This window comes from Pelophylax lessonae (genome assembly GCF_965119305.1).
Source record: "Pelophylax lessonae genome assembly, chromosome: 1".
Taxonomy (NCBI): Eukaryota; Metazoa; Chordata; class Amphibia; order Anura; family Ranidae; genus Pelophylax; species Pelophylax lessonae.
The window spans coordinates 297,187,666-297,207,127 of NC_138768.1; the positions used below are offsets into that span (position 1 = coordinate 297,187,666).

Genomic DNA, 19,462 nt, shown 5'->3' on the forward strand with positions numbered 1-19,462 from the left:
AAGTGTTGCTGCAACCTCCAGACAAACTCCTCCTCATATGGGGACGCTGCACGGGTGTTATCTCGCTCCATAACGTTACCGGTGTCTCCGAGCTGCTTCTCCTCACACTAGGACGCCACCCCACCGCTTGCCACCAATGTAACGGAACAGGGCACCCCAGACCGGGTGCCTCCGTTGAAAGATGCTCCTAGTGCTTTCCGAGGACTCCAAGCACTCCACCAGACACTGTAACCACTTCAGATCCCACGAACCGCCGCAGCTTGGTTAGGGTCTCGCAATCTCCTACCCACCCTGGACCTACGACAAGGCTCCAGGTTCCTGTGGGTGAACCTCTCTTTCCCCAGAGAGTGCAGCAGAACAAGCTCTACACAAGCTCTTAAAAGAGCTCAGTGATTCTCTAAGGGAGTATGGAGGACCATAGCAATCCCTTGCAGCATATTCCCCAATAAGAGACAGAACTCTAGATTGAGGTTGAATGAACTCAGCACAACTTTATTGAACACAACTTATATACAGTTTTTACCCACAAAGTTACCACCCAGATGGACCTTGTTGAAGACTGAACATAATATTCACCATCCAATAGGAACAGAGTTTTACACTCTCATACAGTCTACAAAATATACAATGTGGGACAATCCCCCCTCCCCCTTAGCATCTAATCAACATTCCTATAAGTTTCTCTTAAAGCAGACAGACAGACAGGTGGGCTCATTAGCACAATTAACAATAGGTGAATGGAAAAGGTGTCTCAGACCCTATTTTAGACAAAAGCACTTCAATGATTAGCAGCCATGCTGTCTCTACCAGTTCCTGGATGCCCATATTAGGAGTGGACTTCCTGTACCTTACAGTTTACAGGAATAAAGGTTTAGCTTCTAGGATAGAGGCAAGACTCCATTAGCCCCATGACTTATCCGTCTTTAAATTCCAGTGACAGTGAATACTGTCACAGATCCTTTAAGCGATCTGGGGATAAGTGCAGGTTGAAAGGGAAGAACCTTTCCGGAGGTTATGATCGAAACTCAATCTTGTAGCTGGAGCGAATTACTTTGTCCTGCATCAGGGAGGTCCACGGATCTGGAAAGCAGTGAAAATGTCCCCCCCCACCCAAGATACAGGTGAGGGCACCCCTTCATGCAAAGGAATTTTTGTCCGCAGGACTGGCGGCACCTGCTCGTGGTTTGCCCGGCCAAGACTTTTTGGAACCCCCAGCGGAGGCCCGAAAGGCCTTGGGTCCCTGGTGGAGGAAAAAGTCGCTTGAGAGCTGAAATGGAGGGTCCCTGTCTGCAACAGGACTCTCTACCCCTGGAAGCCTAAAAAAAAAAAAAAAAAAATCAGGCAATCCCCCATGAATGAAAGATCAGACAAGGCAGACAAGGCCTTCTTAGAAGTCTGATCCACAGACCAGCATTTCAGCCAGATAATGCGCCCTTGTGAGACTATTAACTCGCAGGCCAACCCCAGTCCAGTGGGGCTAGGTTGCTGCCGACCTAGAGCAGAACTGCTGTCTTCATATGCTCGCAGGCCGAACTGGGGGGACCCTAAGGATCTTTATTATCCAGTTCATCACCCAGTCCAGCACTTGCTTGTAGCTCTCACAGGAACAAAATAATAAAAAGAGGAAAGAATTCCATGTAAAAAAGAAAAAATTGCCAGGACCAGAGATCACAGCAAGGAGCTAGGTCCTTACTCCTGACTAGGCAGAAAAAAAACTAGACACCTATAGAAGAAGTGGCAGTATACCCCCACACACTGCCCCAAAGGCATGTTCAAGCTTTTTCTCTACCTAGTGTCCTACTTCTATAGGGGGCAGAATAACCCCTACAGTCAAGAAGATGAAGAGCAGGGTCCGTCAATTAACAAAAAGAGAAAAAATTGTGTTCAAAAGTGTTAGAGGAGTGGGGGGAGGAGATGGAAAAGCAGAACTTCCCCTTTTGGATGAAGTTCCACTTTGAAGGCAGCCATTCGGTTCAGGTCCACGCCGACAAGCCACACCTCTCAGACATATTTCACATACATTGGGCTTAATAGGGTCTCTACGATTAAGCCCAATGTGGGTGAAAAATGTCAGAGGGGAATGACCGATGGGCAGGAACCTGAGCTGAAGCCAGTCTTGGCGCAAGATGTGTTCTGTCTTTGCCAGTAGCTGAAAACAGAGTGTAAATCCGGGAGACTGCGATGAGATACTGCAGGCTTGGAGCAGTTGCAACATACATGATGCAAAGGTCCCAGTGCTGTACTCTATCTACAGGGACATTCTATTTGTTTGACTCATAATGAAAGGACACGGTTTAATTCACAGGTGAGTGCCTGAAGATTGGCTCTGTGTAGTAACACTGTCAATTTCCCATTGTGATTCAATTTATTGGGATACTCCCATGACAGCAGTGCAGCTCTGAGACATATATTGTATTTGGATGTTACTGCATGAAGTGTGGACCCTACCTAGTAAGCCAAAGTGAACTAGATGCAAAGGCTTTAATGTACAGTGCCTTGCGAAAGTATTTGGCCCCCTTGAACTTTGCGACCTTTTGCCACATTTCAGGCTTCAAACATAAAGATATAAAACTGTAATTTTTTGTGAAGAATCAACAAGTGGGACACAATCATGAAGTGGAACGAAATTTATTGGATATTTCAAACTTTGTTAACAAATAAAAAACTGAAAAACTCTCTCCAGAAGTTCAGTGAGGATCTCTGAATGATCCAATGTTGACCTAAATGACTAATGATGATAAATAGAATCCACCTGTGTGTAATCAAGTCTCCGTATATATGCACCTGCACTGTGATAGTCTCAGGAGGTCCGTTTAAAGCGCAGAGAGCATCATGAAGAACAGGAACACACCAGGCAGGTCCGAGATACTGTTGTGGAGAAGTTTAAAGCCGGATTTGGATACAAAAAGATTTCCCAAGCTTTAAACATCCCAAGGAGCACTGTGCAAGCGATAATATTGAAATGGAAGGAGTATCAGACCACTGCAAATCTACGAAGACCTGGCCGTCCCTCTAAACTTTCAGCTCATACAAGGAGAAGACTGATCAGAGATGCAGCCAAGAGGCCCATGATCACTCTGGCTAAACTGTAGAGATCTACAGCTGAGGTGGGAGACTCCGTCCATAGGACAACAATCAGTTGTATACTGCACAAATCTGGCCTTTATGGAAGAGTGGCAAGAAGAAAGCCATTTCTTAAGATATCCATAAAAAGTGTTGTTTAAAGTTTGCCACAAGCCACCTGGGAGACACACAAACATGTGGAAGAAGGTGCTCTGGTCAGATGAAACCAAAATCGAACTTTTTGGCAACAGTGAAAAACGTTATGTTTGGTGTAAAAGCAACACAGCTTAACACCCTGAACACACCATCGCCACTGTCAAACATGGTGGTGGCAGCATCATGGTTTGGGCCTGCTTTTCCTCAGCAGGGACAGGGAAGATGGTTAAAATTGATGGGAAGATGGATGGAGCCAAATACAGGACCATTCTGGAAGAAAACCTGATGGAGTCTGCAAAAGACCTGAGACTGGGACAAAGATTTGTCTTCCAACAAGACAATGAGCCAAAACATAAAGCAAAATCTACAATGGAATGGTTCACAAATAAACATATCCAGGTGTTAGAATGGCCAAGTCAAAGTCCAGACCTGAATCCAATCGAGAATCTGTGGAAAGAACTGAAAACTGCTGTTCACAAACGCTCTCCATCCAACCTCACTGAGCTCGAGCTGTTTTACAAGGAGGAATGGGCAAAAATTTCAGTCTCTCGATGTGCAAAACTGATAGAGACATACGCCAAGTGACTTACAGCTGTAATCGCAGCAAAAGGTGGCGCTACAAAGTATTAACTTAAGGGGGCTGAATAATTTTGCACGCCCAATTTTTCAATTTTTTATTTGTTAAAAAAGTTTGAAATTTCGTTCCACTTCATGATTGTGTCCCACTTGTTGATTCTTCACAAAAAAATTACAGTTTTATATATTTATGTTTGAAGCCTGAAATGTGGCAAAAGGTTCAAGGGGGCCGAATACTTTCGCAAGGCAATGTAAGTTGCCCCCAAGTCGGATCCTCATATTAATTGATTTGATTTCCAAACCAAAATTACAGGAAGATTACCCAGGCATGCCCTGCAGTTGGGTCAGTCACTTGGCAAAGTTGCCCTGTAAGTCGCACGACTTTCAGGTTGCAGTCTCTTCTATTATGCACACAATTCCCACTTAAATACAGAGATTACTATCATTATTGGCATTGTTGTTGTTGGCAAGACATTTTAAAGCAGCAGCTTTTAACCACTTGCCTACTGGGTACTTTTACCCCGTTCCTGCCAGGCCCCAATTTTCAGCTTTCAGTGCGGTCACACTTTGAATGATGACAATTGCACGGTCATGCAACTCTGTACCCATCCAAAATGTTTACACATAAATAGGAGGTCTTTTGGAGGTATTTAAGCACTACTGGGTTTTTATTTTTTGCTAAACAAACGAAAAAAAGATCGAAAACTTTGAGGAAAAAGAAACAAACCTTTTTCATAGTTTGTTATAAAATTTCACTGATGTGCGCTGATGAGGCGGCACTGATGGGTCTGCACTGTTAGGTGACATTGATGAGGAAGCACAGATGAGCACTGTTGGGACTGCACTGATAATCAGGACATGGATAATCAGTGCCCTAATTTTCAATGCCAAAGTCCCTTTAATATAAGTCGGTTATTGGCTTTTTTTCTCTCCTCACGCTGTCAGCGTAAGGAAAGAAAAGCTGATAACTGGCTTGTGTTTACTTCCATGATCAGCTGTCATTGGACACAGCTGATCACGCTGCAAAGGGCCGCTGTGACTGGCCCTTTACCCCGATCTGTGATAATCTGAGTCTGAAGGACTCGGTGATCACATCGCACGCTGCAGGGGGCACGTAGGCAGCGTGATAACGGGAGGATGTCCATGTACGCCCTGCTGGCAAATTAAGCCTGTGCCATAGCTATAGTGTGGGTGGGAAGGGGAACATTAGTGTCCTGCTGCCCTAAATAAAGCCCTACCTTCAACTTCATACAAGAGAAGAAGTTTGAATTTATTATGGATTCAACACTCCCAAACAAAAAATAACCCCCAAACTGTAAGGACTGGTTTCTAAATTTCGGTGCCAAGTATACAACCAGATTATTCCTTTTATTTTCAAACCTGCAAGTACAACTTAAAGAGGAAGTAAACTCTTCCTTTGGTTTCTTTGAGTTTTTTTTCTTCCCTGCAAAGTAAATGCATAATGTGCTAGTATGCATAGCAAACTAGCACATTATGTGACACTTGCCTCCAAATGAAGCCCTCATCGTCCCCGGTGGCAGCTGTATCCATCTTCTGCCCTCTTCATTCCTTGTATACGGACTCCGGCTATGCTACTGGCCAGGAGTCGTGGGAGCCACCGGTCACGGCACAGGGCTCTGAAGAAACTGCGCCGTTTCTTCAGAGCACATGCACCGATGAGGTCATCGGCTGCATGAAATGTAAATATCACCTAAACGGTGCAAGTTTAGGAAATATTTCCAGTACCTATAGGTAAGCCTTATTAAAGGCTTACCTATAGGTAAAAGTTCCAAGAGAGGTCTTACAACCACTTTAAACCTGACTGGTCAACACGGGCAACCCAGCGTAGATATGAGGTATTTTGGTAGACAGTAGTTACATTTAATTTCCTAGTCTAAAATATAGCTACAGTCCCTCTGCTATTATGTTTGGTTGCAAGCTAATTTCAGAAATGGTCAAAACTCAAAAGCAATAGTTAAATACTAATGCATAAAACAGTACTAAACGTCAGGACTATGATTTATGTACAACTGTTTAACATGACTTAACTGCCCAAGTTACCTTTATACCGTGACTTTTCTTCTTCTGTTAAATGTTCAGTCCGTGTTTTTGTGATAACATTGACATTATTTGCAGAGTAAACCTTGATGGAAGAGAAGAATAATCCAAAAAAGTGTATAACAAAAATGACCAAGAAATAAAAATAAAAGCAGCACATAAATTAACACATTCATGACATAGATCAAACTGTTCTTACCTTTGCTTCATAACTATTCACATTTTCTGCTTTATCAGTCCGCCAGCCCCAAAATCCTGCCTTAGTTCTTAAAAAAAAAAAAAAGAGACAAAAACACTCATTTAATTAAAACAAAGATAAAATCACAAAAGCTGCTGTCAACAGTGAGCACAATCATGCACAGTAAATTTTACAAATGCCATAATGTAGTTTCCAAGAAAAATTGCTATATTAGGAATTAGGTCTTAATTAGCTCTTCTATAATCTATTAAAGTTTTTTAGCATGCCATATTTTCACTCCATGATACCAGTGTATGTCCTCTGCTGAAAATATTTTTCCCCCTCTACCAGATCATATTTATTGTATGATGCTCTCTTCATATATGCCCAGGTTTCGAGAGAACCTTTCCTTTCCTAAGAGACACAGGGAGCTGCCATCACCAGCACCCTTTCCAAAGATGCCGGTAACTGGCAAATAGACTAACTGGGTTCAAAAAGATTTGAGAAAAGGGATTGTAAAAGCAGAAGGTTATCTAAAAAAACACCTTCTGTGTGCAGCAGCCCCCCTAATACTTACCTGAGCCCATCTCTATCCAGCAATGTTGCAGGAGTGTCTCAGCTTCCCTAAACTCTCCTCCTCATTGGCTGAGAGAGGAGTGCGGCGAAACTGGCTCCGGCTGCTGTCAAAATCAGCCAATAAGGAGAGAGAAGGGGTGGGGCCGGGTCACGGCTCTGTATCTGAATGAAGACAGGGAACTGTGCCTCAGCTCGGGTGCCCCTACAGCAAGCGGCTTGCTGTGGGGGCACTGAAGAGGAGAGAACGGCCAGGAGCACAAAAGAGGGCCCTAAAAAGAGGAGGGCTGGGCTGCTCTGTGCAAAACCCACTACACATGCCAGGTTCCTTAACCGGTTGCCGACCGCCGCACGACTATATACTGCGGCGGTCAGCCCCGGCCAGGCAGAGTGACGTAGCGGTACGTCACTAGCCTTCGCCGCTCTGGTGCGCGCGCACCCGCGGTCCCGCTGATGACTCGATTGGGGTCAGAACCGATCAGTCATCAGGTCCAGGCCAATCATTTTTGGTCTGGACCTGTTGATCGGTCCTGCCCAATCAGATCTCCCTCTAAGCCTGTGAAATGTAAACACAGGCTTAGAGGAGATGTGCCCTCCCCTCCCAACGGTCTTTTTGGATCCAGCGTGAGAGGAGAGCACATCTAATTGTAAGTACAGCACCAAGCACGTACATACACACTTAGATAGGCACATTTCACCCCCGATCGCCCCCCCCAATTAACCACTACAGCACCTGACACAACACACACTATATACAGCATATAGCATTTACCTATATACCTGTATAAGTGTGATTTGTGAACAGGTGTAGCACTTGCGACCCCCCCTTTTCCACTCAAATTACCCCCCCACCCCCCCTTAATAAAGATTTAACCCACTGATCTCCCCTGACCCCCCCCTGATCACCGCCGTTAACCCCTACACCCTCTGTCACATCAGCACTAATACAAACGCAATATACGGTGTTATTGTATTTTTGTATTAGTGTCATTGTGATCAGAATTAGCGCAGGCGACTAAGTTTCTGTCCCAAGAAGGTTTAGGGTCCCCGCCACCCGCCCAATAAAGATTTAAGCCCCTGACCCCCCCCGATCACCCCTACACCCCCTGCCATAACACACACCGTATACAGTATATAGCATTTTGCTATATACCCGTATAAGTGTGATTTGTGGTCAGGTCTAGCGCTTGCGACCCCCCTTTTTCCACTTGAATTACCCGCCACCCCCCCTAATAAAGATTTAAGCCCCTGATCTCCCCTGACCCCCCCCTGATCACCGCTAGTTAACCCCTACACCCTCTGTCACATCAGCACTAATACAAACGTAATATACTGTGTTTTTGTATTTTTGTATTAGTGTGATTGTGATCAGAATTAGCGCAGGCGACTAAGTTTGTGTCCCAAGGAGGTTTAGGGTCCCCGCCACCCGCCCAATAAAGATTTAATCCCCTGATCCCCCCCTGATCACCCCTACACCCCCTGCCACAACGCACACTGTATACAGTATATAGCATTTTCTATATACCCGTATAAGTGTGACTTGTGACCAGGTTTAGCGCTTGCCACCGTTTCTTTTATCCTTAGGATACCCGCCAGCCCCTTCCAATAAAGATTTAAACCCCTGATCCCCCCCTGATCACATCCCGTTAACCCCTACACCCTCTGTCACATTAGCACTAATACACACATAATATACTGTTTTTACTGTATTTTGTATTGGTGTCATTGTGACTTGAGGTTGCTCTAGCTAGCTAGTTTCTTTCCCAAAGGAGGTTTAGGGTCCCCGCCACCCCCCCCCCCCCCAGATCCCCGGCGCATAGTTTAGAAGTAACCCCTTGATAACCACACACGCACGCACGCACATACACTTCCATTTCTAGTATAGTGTTTGAACAGATCAATATCTGATCTGATCAGAGCTATACTAGCGCCCCCATAGTTTAGGGTTCCCAAAACGCAGTGTTTGCACGATCAGCACTGATTCCGGCCAGCACCTGCGTTTAACCCACAAAATTCGGCCCCTCATAGACCACTTCAATCAGCGGTTTGCAGCCTTGTTTACCCCCGAACAAGTTGTCTGCATTGACGAGTCCCTGATTAAATTTACTGGCCGTCTTGCTATCAAACAGTACCTCCCCAGCAAGCGTGCCAGATACGGGGTCAAGTTGTATAAGCTCTGTGACAGGGCCACAGGCTATACAGTTAATTTCCGTGTCTATGAGGGAAAAGATAGCACTGTGGAGCCCCCGAACTGCCCAGACTACATAGGGAGCAGCGGTAAGATTGTTTGGGACTTGGTGTCACCCTTATCCGGAAAGGGGTACCATTTGTACGTGGACAATTTTTACACAAGCGTGCCACTATTTAGTCACCTGCTTGATTTACAAATTGGCGCATGTGGCACCGTGCGACCTAATCGCCGGGGCTTCCCCCAACGGCTTGTAAATTCCCGTCTTAGTCGGGGGGCGAGAGCCTGCTTGAAAACGGACAAATTGCTTGCGGTGAAGTGGAAGGATACACGGGATGTTTATGTTCTGTCCTCCCTTCACGCAGACACGACAGTCCAAATCCCTACGGCAACTGGCGTTATGGAGAAACCCCTCTGTGTCCACGAATATAACCTTAACATGGGAGGGGTGGACCTTAACGACCAGCTTTTGGCGCCGTATTTAGTTGCCCGTAAAGCCAGACGCTGGTACAAAAAAGTGTCTGTTTACCTTTTCCAATTGGCTATGCTGAACGCCTTTGTCCTATACAGGGCGTCAGGACGAACTGGACCCTTCCGGGAATTCCAGGAAGCGGTCATCCTTGCCTACCTGTACCCAGGAGGCATGCCTGCCCAACTTCCCCTTCCAGATGCAGTGAGCCGGCTGCATGAGAGGCATTTTCCTTATGCCCTCCCGAGTACCCCTACCCAAATACGACCCCAAAGACGATGTCGTGTCTGTAGCAGGCGCGGATTTAGGCGTGACACCCGTTATTATTGTCCCAAAATGTCCTGACCAACCTGGTCTCTGCATCGGGGAATGTTTTGAGCGCTACCATACACTAGTGGAGTATTAGTGTAGGGTACAGCACGACACAGTGTAGGGCACACAAACACAGGGTCTCGAAGGATGTTGGATGTCCATCGACATTTTGAGAGACCCAAGCTGGAAGAGAAGATCGCAGAAGATCGCACTCCCTCCCAAATCAAGAAATAAAGGAACAGTTAGAAAGAAAAATAAAAGGATCCAAAAACTGTTGTGGTGTCAGTAATTTTATATGTCCTTCTACTCCTTCTTACTATACTTTTTTCAATGTCCTTTGTTTGTTTTTTCATTCTTTTGTGACCTGTTTCTCTTGCAGGTAATCGTCGGCTACCACGCATTGATTTTATATATTCTGACACAAACAGCGTTTGCGCTCAGCATATATGGATACCTTTGCTGATAGCAGCTGTGGTGATTTTTTGATTTCAGCACTGCAGTTAAAATCTTATTTTGGTATACGTGGATAGTGCCGTGTATACCCATCATTAAATTCAGTGGGTGGTTGTTTGGGCGGTTAATGATGAGTAATACTACGCATTATTCCTGTGCTGATTTCTAATAGGTTCTCTTTTTTTCCGTTCAGCCCACAGGCTGCATGAAAAAAAAAAACCTATATGCCAAACAAGGACTAGCAATGTACTGGTACGTTGCTGGACTTTGAGTGGTTGTACCAGGATGATGCCTGCAGATTTAGGCATCATCTTGGTATCGTTTTTTACAGCCAGCGGTCTGCTAACATGTAAAAGCAATCCTAGCAGGTAATTGGCCGCTAGAGTGCTTTTACATGCAGTGGGAGGGGCCTCCCCCCCCCCCCCCACCGCCGCCTTCCGCAGCCTTCCGTGGTTTTTCTCGGGCTCTCCTGTCCCACCGGTTAACCCGAGAGTGCAGCCGGTGGTTCAGTTATCTAACCATAGAGCTAATTGAAGATTAGAATGGCTCCAATCATCTCTATGGCCTAAGATGCCGGAGGCTACGAGCATTTCATGACTTCTTTTTCGCCAGAAATAAACAGGGCCATTGGGAAATTGGGAAAGTATTTTATCACACCAATTTTGGCGTGGTCAGATACATTAAGGTCAGAGGAGAGATCTAGAGTATAAAAGACCCCAATTTTTTTAAAAAAAGAGTACCTGTCACTACCGATTGCTATCATAGGGGATATCTAAATTCACTGTGATAACAATAAAAATGATTTAAAAAAAAAAAAAAAAAATTAAAGGAAAGGTGTCAAAATAACATAAAGCAAAAAAAAAAAATTGAGCCCCCCCCCCTTTCCCCCCGTGCTTGCGCGCAATGGCACACGCAAGCGTTCGTCTAGTGTCATATGTAAACCGCAATTTCAGCATGCATGTGAGGTATCGCCGCGATCGCCAGATCGAGTGCAGTAATTTTTGCAGTAGACCTCCTCTGTAAGTCTAAAGTGGTAACCTGTAGAGACTTTTAAAGTTTTTAAAAATGTACGTACGTTGTTGCCGCTGCGCAGGCGTGCGCAATTTTTAAAGCATGTCATGTCAGGTGTCTATGAACTCGGCATAAGATCATCTTTTAAATTTTACCAAAAAAATTGGAATTATATAGTGTATTTGTGCAATAAATTTAAAAAAAATGTATTTTTTTCGCAAAAATTGCGTTTGGAAAATCTGTGCGCAAATACCGTGTGACAAAAAAATTTGCAACATCCACCATTTTATTCTATAGGGCCTCTGCTTTAAAGAAATATATAATGTTCGGGGGTTCAAAGTAATTTTCTAGTAAAAAAAAAATATTTTTTCATGTAAACAAAAAGGCACAGAAAAGGCTTGGTTTTCAAGTGGTTAGAAGAGTGGGTGATGTGTGGATAAGATTGAGCATAAAATGCCGGGACAGTTCAAACACCCCCCAAATTACCCCTTTTTGAAAAGTAGACACCCAAAGCTATTTGCTGAGAGGCATGGTGAGTCCATGGAATATTTTATATTTTGCTACAAGTGTCGGGAAAATTATTATTTCTTTTTTTTTTGTTGTTTTTTTTACAGAAAGTTGTCACTAAATGATATATTGCTCACACATGCCATGTGTATATGTGAAATGACACCCCAAAATACATTCTGCTGCTTCTCCTGAGTACAGGGATACCCCATGTGTGAGACTTTTTGGCAGCCTAGCTGTGTACGCGCCCCCGAAAACCAATCCACATCTTCAGGTTTTCTAATGGCGTAAATTGCTGATTTTACCCCTGACTACCCGTCACAGTTTCAGAGGCCCTGAAATTTCAAGATAGCACAAAACCCCCCCAAATGACCCCATTTTGCAAAGTAGACACTCCAAGCTATTGGCTGAGAAGCATGGTGAGTCCATGGAATAGTTTATATTTTGCCACAAGTTTCGGGAAAATAATTTTTTTTTTTTTTTTAACACAAAGTTGTCAGTAAATGATATAATGCTCACGGATGCCATGGGTATATGTGAAATGACACCCCAAAATACATTCTGCTGCTTCTCCTGAGTACAGGGATACCCCATGTGTGAGACTTTTTGCCAGTCTAGCCGCGTACAGGACCCGGAAAACCAATCTGCACCTTCTGGCTTTCTAAGGGCGTAAATTGTTGATCTCACTCCTTACTACCTATCACACTTTTGAAGTCCATAAAAGGCCAAGATGGCACAAAACCCCCCCAAATGACCCAATTTTGCAAAGTAGACACTCCAATCTATTTGCTGAGAGGCATGGTGAGTATTTTGCAGCTCTCATTTTTTTGGAAAATGAAGAAAAAACAGGAAAATGCATTTTTTTTCCCTCTTTTTTCAATTTCCAAAACTTTGTGACAAAAAGTGAGATCTGCAAAACACTCAACATGCCTCTCTGCAAATAGCTCAGGGTGTCTACTTTCCAAAATGGGGTCATTTGGGGGGGTTTTGTGCTATCTTGGAATTTTAGGGCCTCCGAAACTGTGATAGGTAGTCAGGAGTGAAATCAACAATTTACGCCCTTGGAAAGCCTGAAAGTGGAGGTTGGTTTTCGGGGTCCTGTACTCGGCTAGACTGCAAAAAAGTCTCACACATGGGGTATCCCTGTACTCAGGAGAAGCAGCAGAATGTATTTTGGGGTGTCATTTCACATATACCCATGGCATGTGTGAGCAATATATCATTTACTGACAGCTTTGTGTAAAAAAAAAAAAAAATATATATATATATATATATATATATATATATATATATATATATATATTTCCCGGAACTTGTGGCAAAATATAAAATATTCCATGGACTCACCATGCCTCTCAGCAAACAGCTTGGGGTGTCTACTTTCCAAAATGGGGTCATTTGGGGGGGGTTTTGTGCTATCTTGGAATTTTAGGGCCTCGAAACTGTGATAGGTAGTCAGGAGTGAAATCAACAATTTACGCCTTTGGAAAGCCTGAAAGTGGAGGTTGGTTTTCGGGGTCCTGTACTCGGCTAGACTGCAAAAAAGTCTCACACATGGGGTATCCCTGTACTCAGGAGAAGCAGCAGAATGTATTTTGGGGTGTCATTTCACATATACCCATGGCATGCGTGAGCAATATATCATTTACTGACAGCTTTGTGTAAAAAAAAAAATTATATATATATATATATATATATATATATATATATATATATATATATATATATATATATATATTTCCCGGAACTTGTGGCAAAATATAAAATATTCCATGGACTCACCATGCCTCTCAGCAAATAGCTTGGGGTGTCTACTTTCCAAAATGGGGTCATTTGGGGGGGTTTTGTGCTATCTTGGAATTTTAGGGCCTCCGAAACTGCAACAGGTAGTGCAGAGGTGACATGAACAATTTACGCCATTAGAAAACCTGAGAGTGTTGATTGGTTTTCGCGGTCCTGTACACAGCTAGGCTCCCAAAAAGTCTCACACATGGGGCATCCCCATACTCAGGAGAAGCGGCAGAATGTATTTTGGGGTGTCATTCCACATATACCCATGTCATGTGTGAGAAATTTATCTTTTAGTGACAACGTTGTGTAAAAAAAAAAAAATTAAAAAAAAAAATTGTAATTTTCCCGAAACTTGTGGCAAAATATAAAATATTCCATGGACTCACCATGCCTCTCAGCAAACAGCTTGGGGTGTCTACTTTCCAAAATGGGGTCATTTGGGGGGGTTTTGTGGTATCTTGACATTTCAGGGCCTCCTAAACCGTTATAGGTAGTGAGAAAATGCAATGAAAAATGTACGCCCTTTGAAATTCTGATGGTGGTGATTTGTTTTCCGGCTCCCGTACACAGCTACGCTCCCAAAAAGTCTCACATATATGTGGTATCCCTGTACTCAGGAGAAGCAGCAGAATATATTTTGGGGTGTAATTACACATATACCCATGGCATGTGTGAGCAATATATCATTTCAATGACAACTTTGTGTAAAAAAAAAAAAAAAAAAAAAAATTTTTTTAGTCATTTTTCAAACACCTGTGACAAAAAAATAAAATATTTAATGAGCTCAACATGCCTCTCAGAACATTCCTTAGGATGTCTACTTTCCAAAAAGTGGTAGTTTGGGGGGGTTTTGTACTGCCCCGCCATTTTAGCACTTCATGAAATGAGATAGGCAGTCAGAAATTAAAGCTTCGTAAATTTCAGTATTTACACCATAGTTTGTAGACGCTATAACTTTTGCGCAAACCAATAAAAATACGCTCATTGATTTTTTTTTTGTCAAAGACATGTAGCTAAATATATTTTGGCCAAAAAAAATGACATAAATTGAGTATATTGGATATTTTTTAAAAGACAAAGTTGAAAATGTCATTTTTTTGCAAAATTTTCGCTCTTTTTTTATTAATATCGCAAAAAATAAAAAGCGCAGAGGTGATCAAATACCACCAAAAGAAAGCTCTGTTTGTGGGAAAAAAAGGACGTAAATTTCGTTTAGGTACAGCATTGCATGACCGCGCAATTATCAGTTAAAGTCACGAAGTGCCAAGGTGAAAAAAGGGGTCTGGTCCTTTAGCAGCCAAATCCTCCGGGGCTTAAGTGGTTAAGCAAGGAGCAATTTCTGCCTCTCAGATAAGTTCCACTGACAGCATTAGGCTTTATAGCGATCTATAAAGGGGGTAACAAGTGTAAGGAACATTCTTCCCACTGACCATCATACTAATGTATCACAAGTTGTGGACAGCCATTTTTAGCAGGGATTCCCTGTGGCCCTGTGTGTGGTTAATTCAAGAGTCCCTATGTCTTGAAAAGGTTGAGAAAAGGTGTTGAAAAAGAGAAACTAGAACACCTGTGAGGTTTAAAAATGTTGTCTATGTTCCTGTTTGGGAGAGAATCACCCTCTATTTGTCCGGTTTACAGTTATCCGCAAAAGTTAAAGAAAATCCTACATTGTGAGTCGTCCTCAGAATACGAATAGTAGGGAAATCTTCTAATGGGGAGACCCTACTGACAACCAGGGATTCCCTCATGGAGGGATTTCCTAACTTGCTGTTTAGGCTATGGGACAAGAAATGAAGGAAAATCTCCCCAATGCACTACAGATGGCAAAATCAAACTGACCCGATCCTCTACCAAAGCCAAAAAAGTTTTGAAGTTTTGCCTGTAGTTCTACTTTGTTATGCTCGCTTTCTGTGCACCAATAACGATTATTAACCAGTTGCCGACTGCCCAGCGTAGTTTTACTGCGGTAAGCTGGCTCAACTTCGTGAACTGACATAACTGTCGGTTGCACGCAGGGCCTTGGGGCGATGTTCTCTGATTTGGTGCAGAACCAATCAGTCATCAGGTCCGGGCCAATGATTTTTGTCCTGGACCTAGTGATCAGTTCTTACCAATTGCAGAACGTCCTGTGCCCGTGTAATGAAAACCGAGGCACAGGAAATGATGCAATCTTCTCTCCTGGAGCCCTTTTCCGGTTCCAGCGTGAGAAGAGAGTACAGAAGCACTACACTGACAACAGTACACATAGGCACACATTTAACCCCTGATCACCCCCCAGTTTACCTTTTCACTAGCTATCACAGTGTATACTGTATACAGATAATTTACAGATCACTGTATTAGTGTCACTTGTGACAGTGTGAGAGACAGTTTGTGGTAGTTCGCGGTAGTCCCAGATAGGTTTACAGTACCCTGCCATATATCTCCCAATAAACATTTAACCCTCTGATCACCCTAAGTTAACCCCTTTACTGTCATGTCACAGTGTCACTATTATAGTGTACAGATCTTTTTTCTGATCACTGTATTAGTGTCATAGGTGACATAAGTCAGCATTAACGTTAGCGTCAATACAGAATAGCGTCAGATTGCCTGCAGCATATTTAGTAATACATTTTAACCCTTTGATTGCCAGTGACACACACACACACACACACACACACACACTAAACCCCTCCATGAACGGATCAATATCTTTGATCTGATCAGAACTATACTAGCGCCCTCAATAGTTTAGTATAGTGTTCCAAAAACATTGTTAGCAGGATCAGCCCCAACACCTGGCAGCACCTGCGTTTGGCCCCACGCCCCCCCAAGGAGTGCAGAATCAGCAGATTACTGTCAGTCACTTCCTATACACAGCACACTAAACTGCAGCGTCAGGCCCAATCTCTGCTAGCACTCGCAGTTATATATTTTGGTAGCGGTTCAAACCGTTCTTAACAACAAAGTGATTTTTTGCCTGCAAGTTACACTAGGTACCTATAAATGCATTGGCCAAAATGTCCAAAACCGAGGTACACTGGCGAAGAGGCCTACATGATGCCAAGCATGACAGACGAGAGCGAGGAGGAAACCTCACTGTCAGAATCAGGCACCGTATTCAAACCTGTATAGAGCAGCGGCACCCTGACAAGATAGCTCTTACGACAGAGTAGTGGTCCCTGCCAAGGTCATGTGTACCCGACCCCGTTGTTCTGTTGCTGAGGTGCAACAAATCGCAGGGTTCTCGTATGCAGCAGAGTGTCAATACTAGTGCCATTCAACCTTCTGGTGAACTGGCAAGCACCAGCAGCCTAGTCAAACCAGCACTGCAGTAGCACTTGGTGACGTGTCGAGTCCCATAAGTGCAGTTGAAGCTGGTGCAGTGGCTAGCACAAGTAGTGTCCCGCAGCCACCAATAATTAGAAGACAGGCCCATAGAGCCCATAATGTCCTTCCTGATGCGCTTGCAAATCCTGATTGGGAGTCCACCACTTCTGCAGCACCCATACTTCCCCTAACCCGGAATTAAGGTGAAAAGAGACAATTTTACTCCCCTTGGTTTTTATGAGCTGTTTTTCACGGAAGATCTTTACAGATCTATTGTGGACCAAAGCAATTTATATGCCATTCAATTCATCACCGCAAATCCAAATTTGACCCTTGCCAGAGAATCTGCATGGAAATGTATCACTGTTTCCAAATTTAAAACCCTTTCTGAGCCTAGCCCTCCTCATGGAAAATACCAGAAAGAGCGATTTGAGGTCATATTGGTCCACTGACCCAATTCATCATATGCCCTTGTTCTCTGCTGCCATGGCCAGGAATAGATACGAGCAAATCTTCCAGTTCATACATTTTAATGACAATGCACTTTGTCGTCCTCGGGGTGACCTTGGATATGACCAGCTCCACAAAATTCAGCCCTTCGTAAATCACTTCAACCAGAGGTTTGCAGCCTTGTATGTGCCCCAACAAGCTGTCTGCGTTGACGAGTCCCTTATTAACTTTTCTAAATTTAAAAAGTTTCTCCCCAGCAAGCGTGTCAGATATGAAGGATGTATAAGCTCTGACAGGGCAACAGGCTATACATGTAGTTTCCGGATTTACGAGGGAAAAGATAGCAATGTCAAGCCCCCAACTGCCCAAACTACATTGGGGAGCAGTGGCAAGATTGTTTGGGGCTTGGTGTCACCCTTATTCAGAAAGGGATACCCTTTATAGGTGGAAAATTATTACACAAGCGATTGTGTAAAAAGTGCCACTTTTTAGTCACCTTTTTGATTTTGGAATTGGCGCATGTGGCACCGTGCGACTTAACTGCAGGGGCTTTCCCAAACGGCTTGTAGATTCCCGACTTAGATGGGGGGAGAGCCTGCTTGAAGTGTAATAAATTCCTTGCAGTGAAGTGGAGGGACATACGGAATGTTTTCATTCTGTCCTCAATTCACGCAGATACGATAGTCCAAATTGCAAAGGCGACTGGTGTTGTTGAGAAGCCCCTCTGTGTCCACGAACACAACCTTAAACACGGGAGGGGTGGACCTCAACAACCAGATGATGGCGTTGTACTTAATTGCCCGTAAGGCCAGACACTGGTACAAGAAAGTGTCTGTATACTTATACCAATTGGCTCTGCTAAACGCTTATGTGCTATACAAAGTGTCAGGAAGAAGTGGATCCTTCCTTAAATTCCAGGAAGAGATCATCACAGCCCTTCTGTACCTGTACCCAGAAGGTGCTGTGGCCCAAATTCCCAAACCAGATTCAATGAGCCTGCTACATGAGAGGCTTTTTCCAGATGTCCTCTGTGGTACCCCTACCCAAAAAGCACCCCAAAGAAGATGATGTGTCTTTAGAAAGACGCAGATATAGGCGTGACACCCGCTATTTTTGTCCCTCCTGTCCTAGCCAAACTGGTCCCTGCATCGCTAGCACACACTAGTTGAGTATTCGTATAGGGTACAGCACAGTCTAGAGCACACTTTCACACAGGAAATTGTGTACAAAAATAAATATATGTGTACAAAAATAAATATTTAGCGCGAGATCTACACTCAAAAGCAACCAAAAAAGAGATAAAATTAATAAGCAGCTGAACACTAAAGGTCAAACCTAAAACTTCAAAAAGTGAATATTAATAAAACAGTGTAGTGAGGGATCCCGCTGAAGAAGTCCCGTCTACGGACGTAACGCGTATGAGGGGAGGAGCCACACATGACATCACCCGCGGCCATCACAATTGCTATGTCATGCTGATTCCATGCACTAATGTAGTGCTTGTTTTGCAAGTACATCTGCGGTTTTAATAAAATTGCTTTGAAGTATACAGGGAGCACTAGATCTGTCTTGTTTCCTCCTATATTTACGTAGCCACACGAGGATCCCTTCCATATTCAGGATTACTGATCCTTTCAATTATTTTGGCTTTGTGATCCTTTTAGGGTCGAATATTGGAGGTGAGAGGCAGTGTTTGCCTTGATGGATGGGCTCTTTCTGCAATATATTATACTGCATGTACCTTGGAAGTCACAAGATGTCTTCTCACTAATATAAATGGACTTTAGTTTTATATCACCCTTTTTTCACTGGGTGTATCCATACTTATTTGTATTTATTTTGTCACTTAAGAGACTAATAACTCACACTTTCACACAGGGTCTCGAAAGATGTTGGCTATCGCATTTTAACCACTTTAGGACCAGAAGGTTTTACCCCGTAATGACCAGGCCATTTTTTGCGATTCGGCACTGCGTTATTTTAACTGATAATTGCGCAGTTGTGTGATGCTGTACCCAAATAAAATGAATGTCCTTTTGTTCCCCACAAATTGAGCTTTCTTTTGGAGGTATTTGATTACCTCTGCGATTTTTATTTTTTTGTGCTATAAACAAAAAGAAGAGCGAGTGTGACGGGAGCAGAGTTGTATAAAGTACTCAAAACCCATACTTGAGTAAAAGTACAAGTGCTCGATCAAAAAGTGACTTGAGTAGAAGTGGAAGTGCTCGATCAAAAAGGGACTTGAGTAGAAGTACTAAAGTATTCAACATTTTTTGTACTTAAGTATTGCAAGTAGTTTTTTTTTTAAATTTTGCTACTCAAGTACTGAAAGTAAAAAGTACCAGTAGTTTTAAAAAAAAAAAAT

General features: G+C 43.4%; 1 protein-coding gene across 2 annotated transcripts in view; it reads right to left on the minus strand.

Moving 5' to 3' along the window:
* ANKRD13A (ankyrin repeat domain 13A) overlaps positions 1-19,462 on the minus strand; it is a 107,974-nt gene that overhangs the window by 27,331 nt on the left and 61,181 nt on the right. For both annotated transcript variants that reach the window (XM_082270912.1, XM_082270913.1), the window contains 2 exons: positions 6,053-6,119; positions 5,857-5,938 (listed from right to left, as the gene is read on the minus strand). In XM_082270912.1, coding sequence (XP_082127038.1) covers positions 5,857-5,938; positions 6,053-6,119 — 149 coding nt within the window. The remainder of the gene's footprint in view (positions 1-5,856; positions 5,939-6,052; positions 6,120-19,462) is intronic.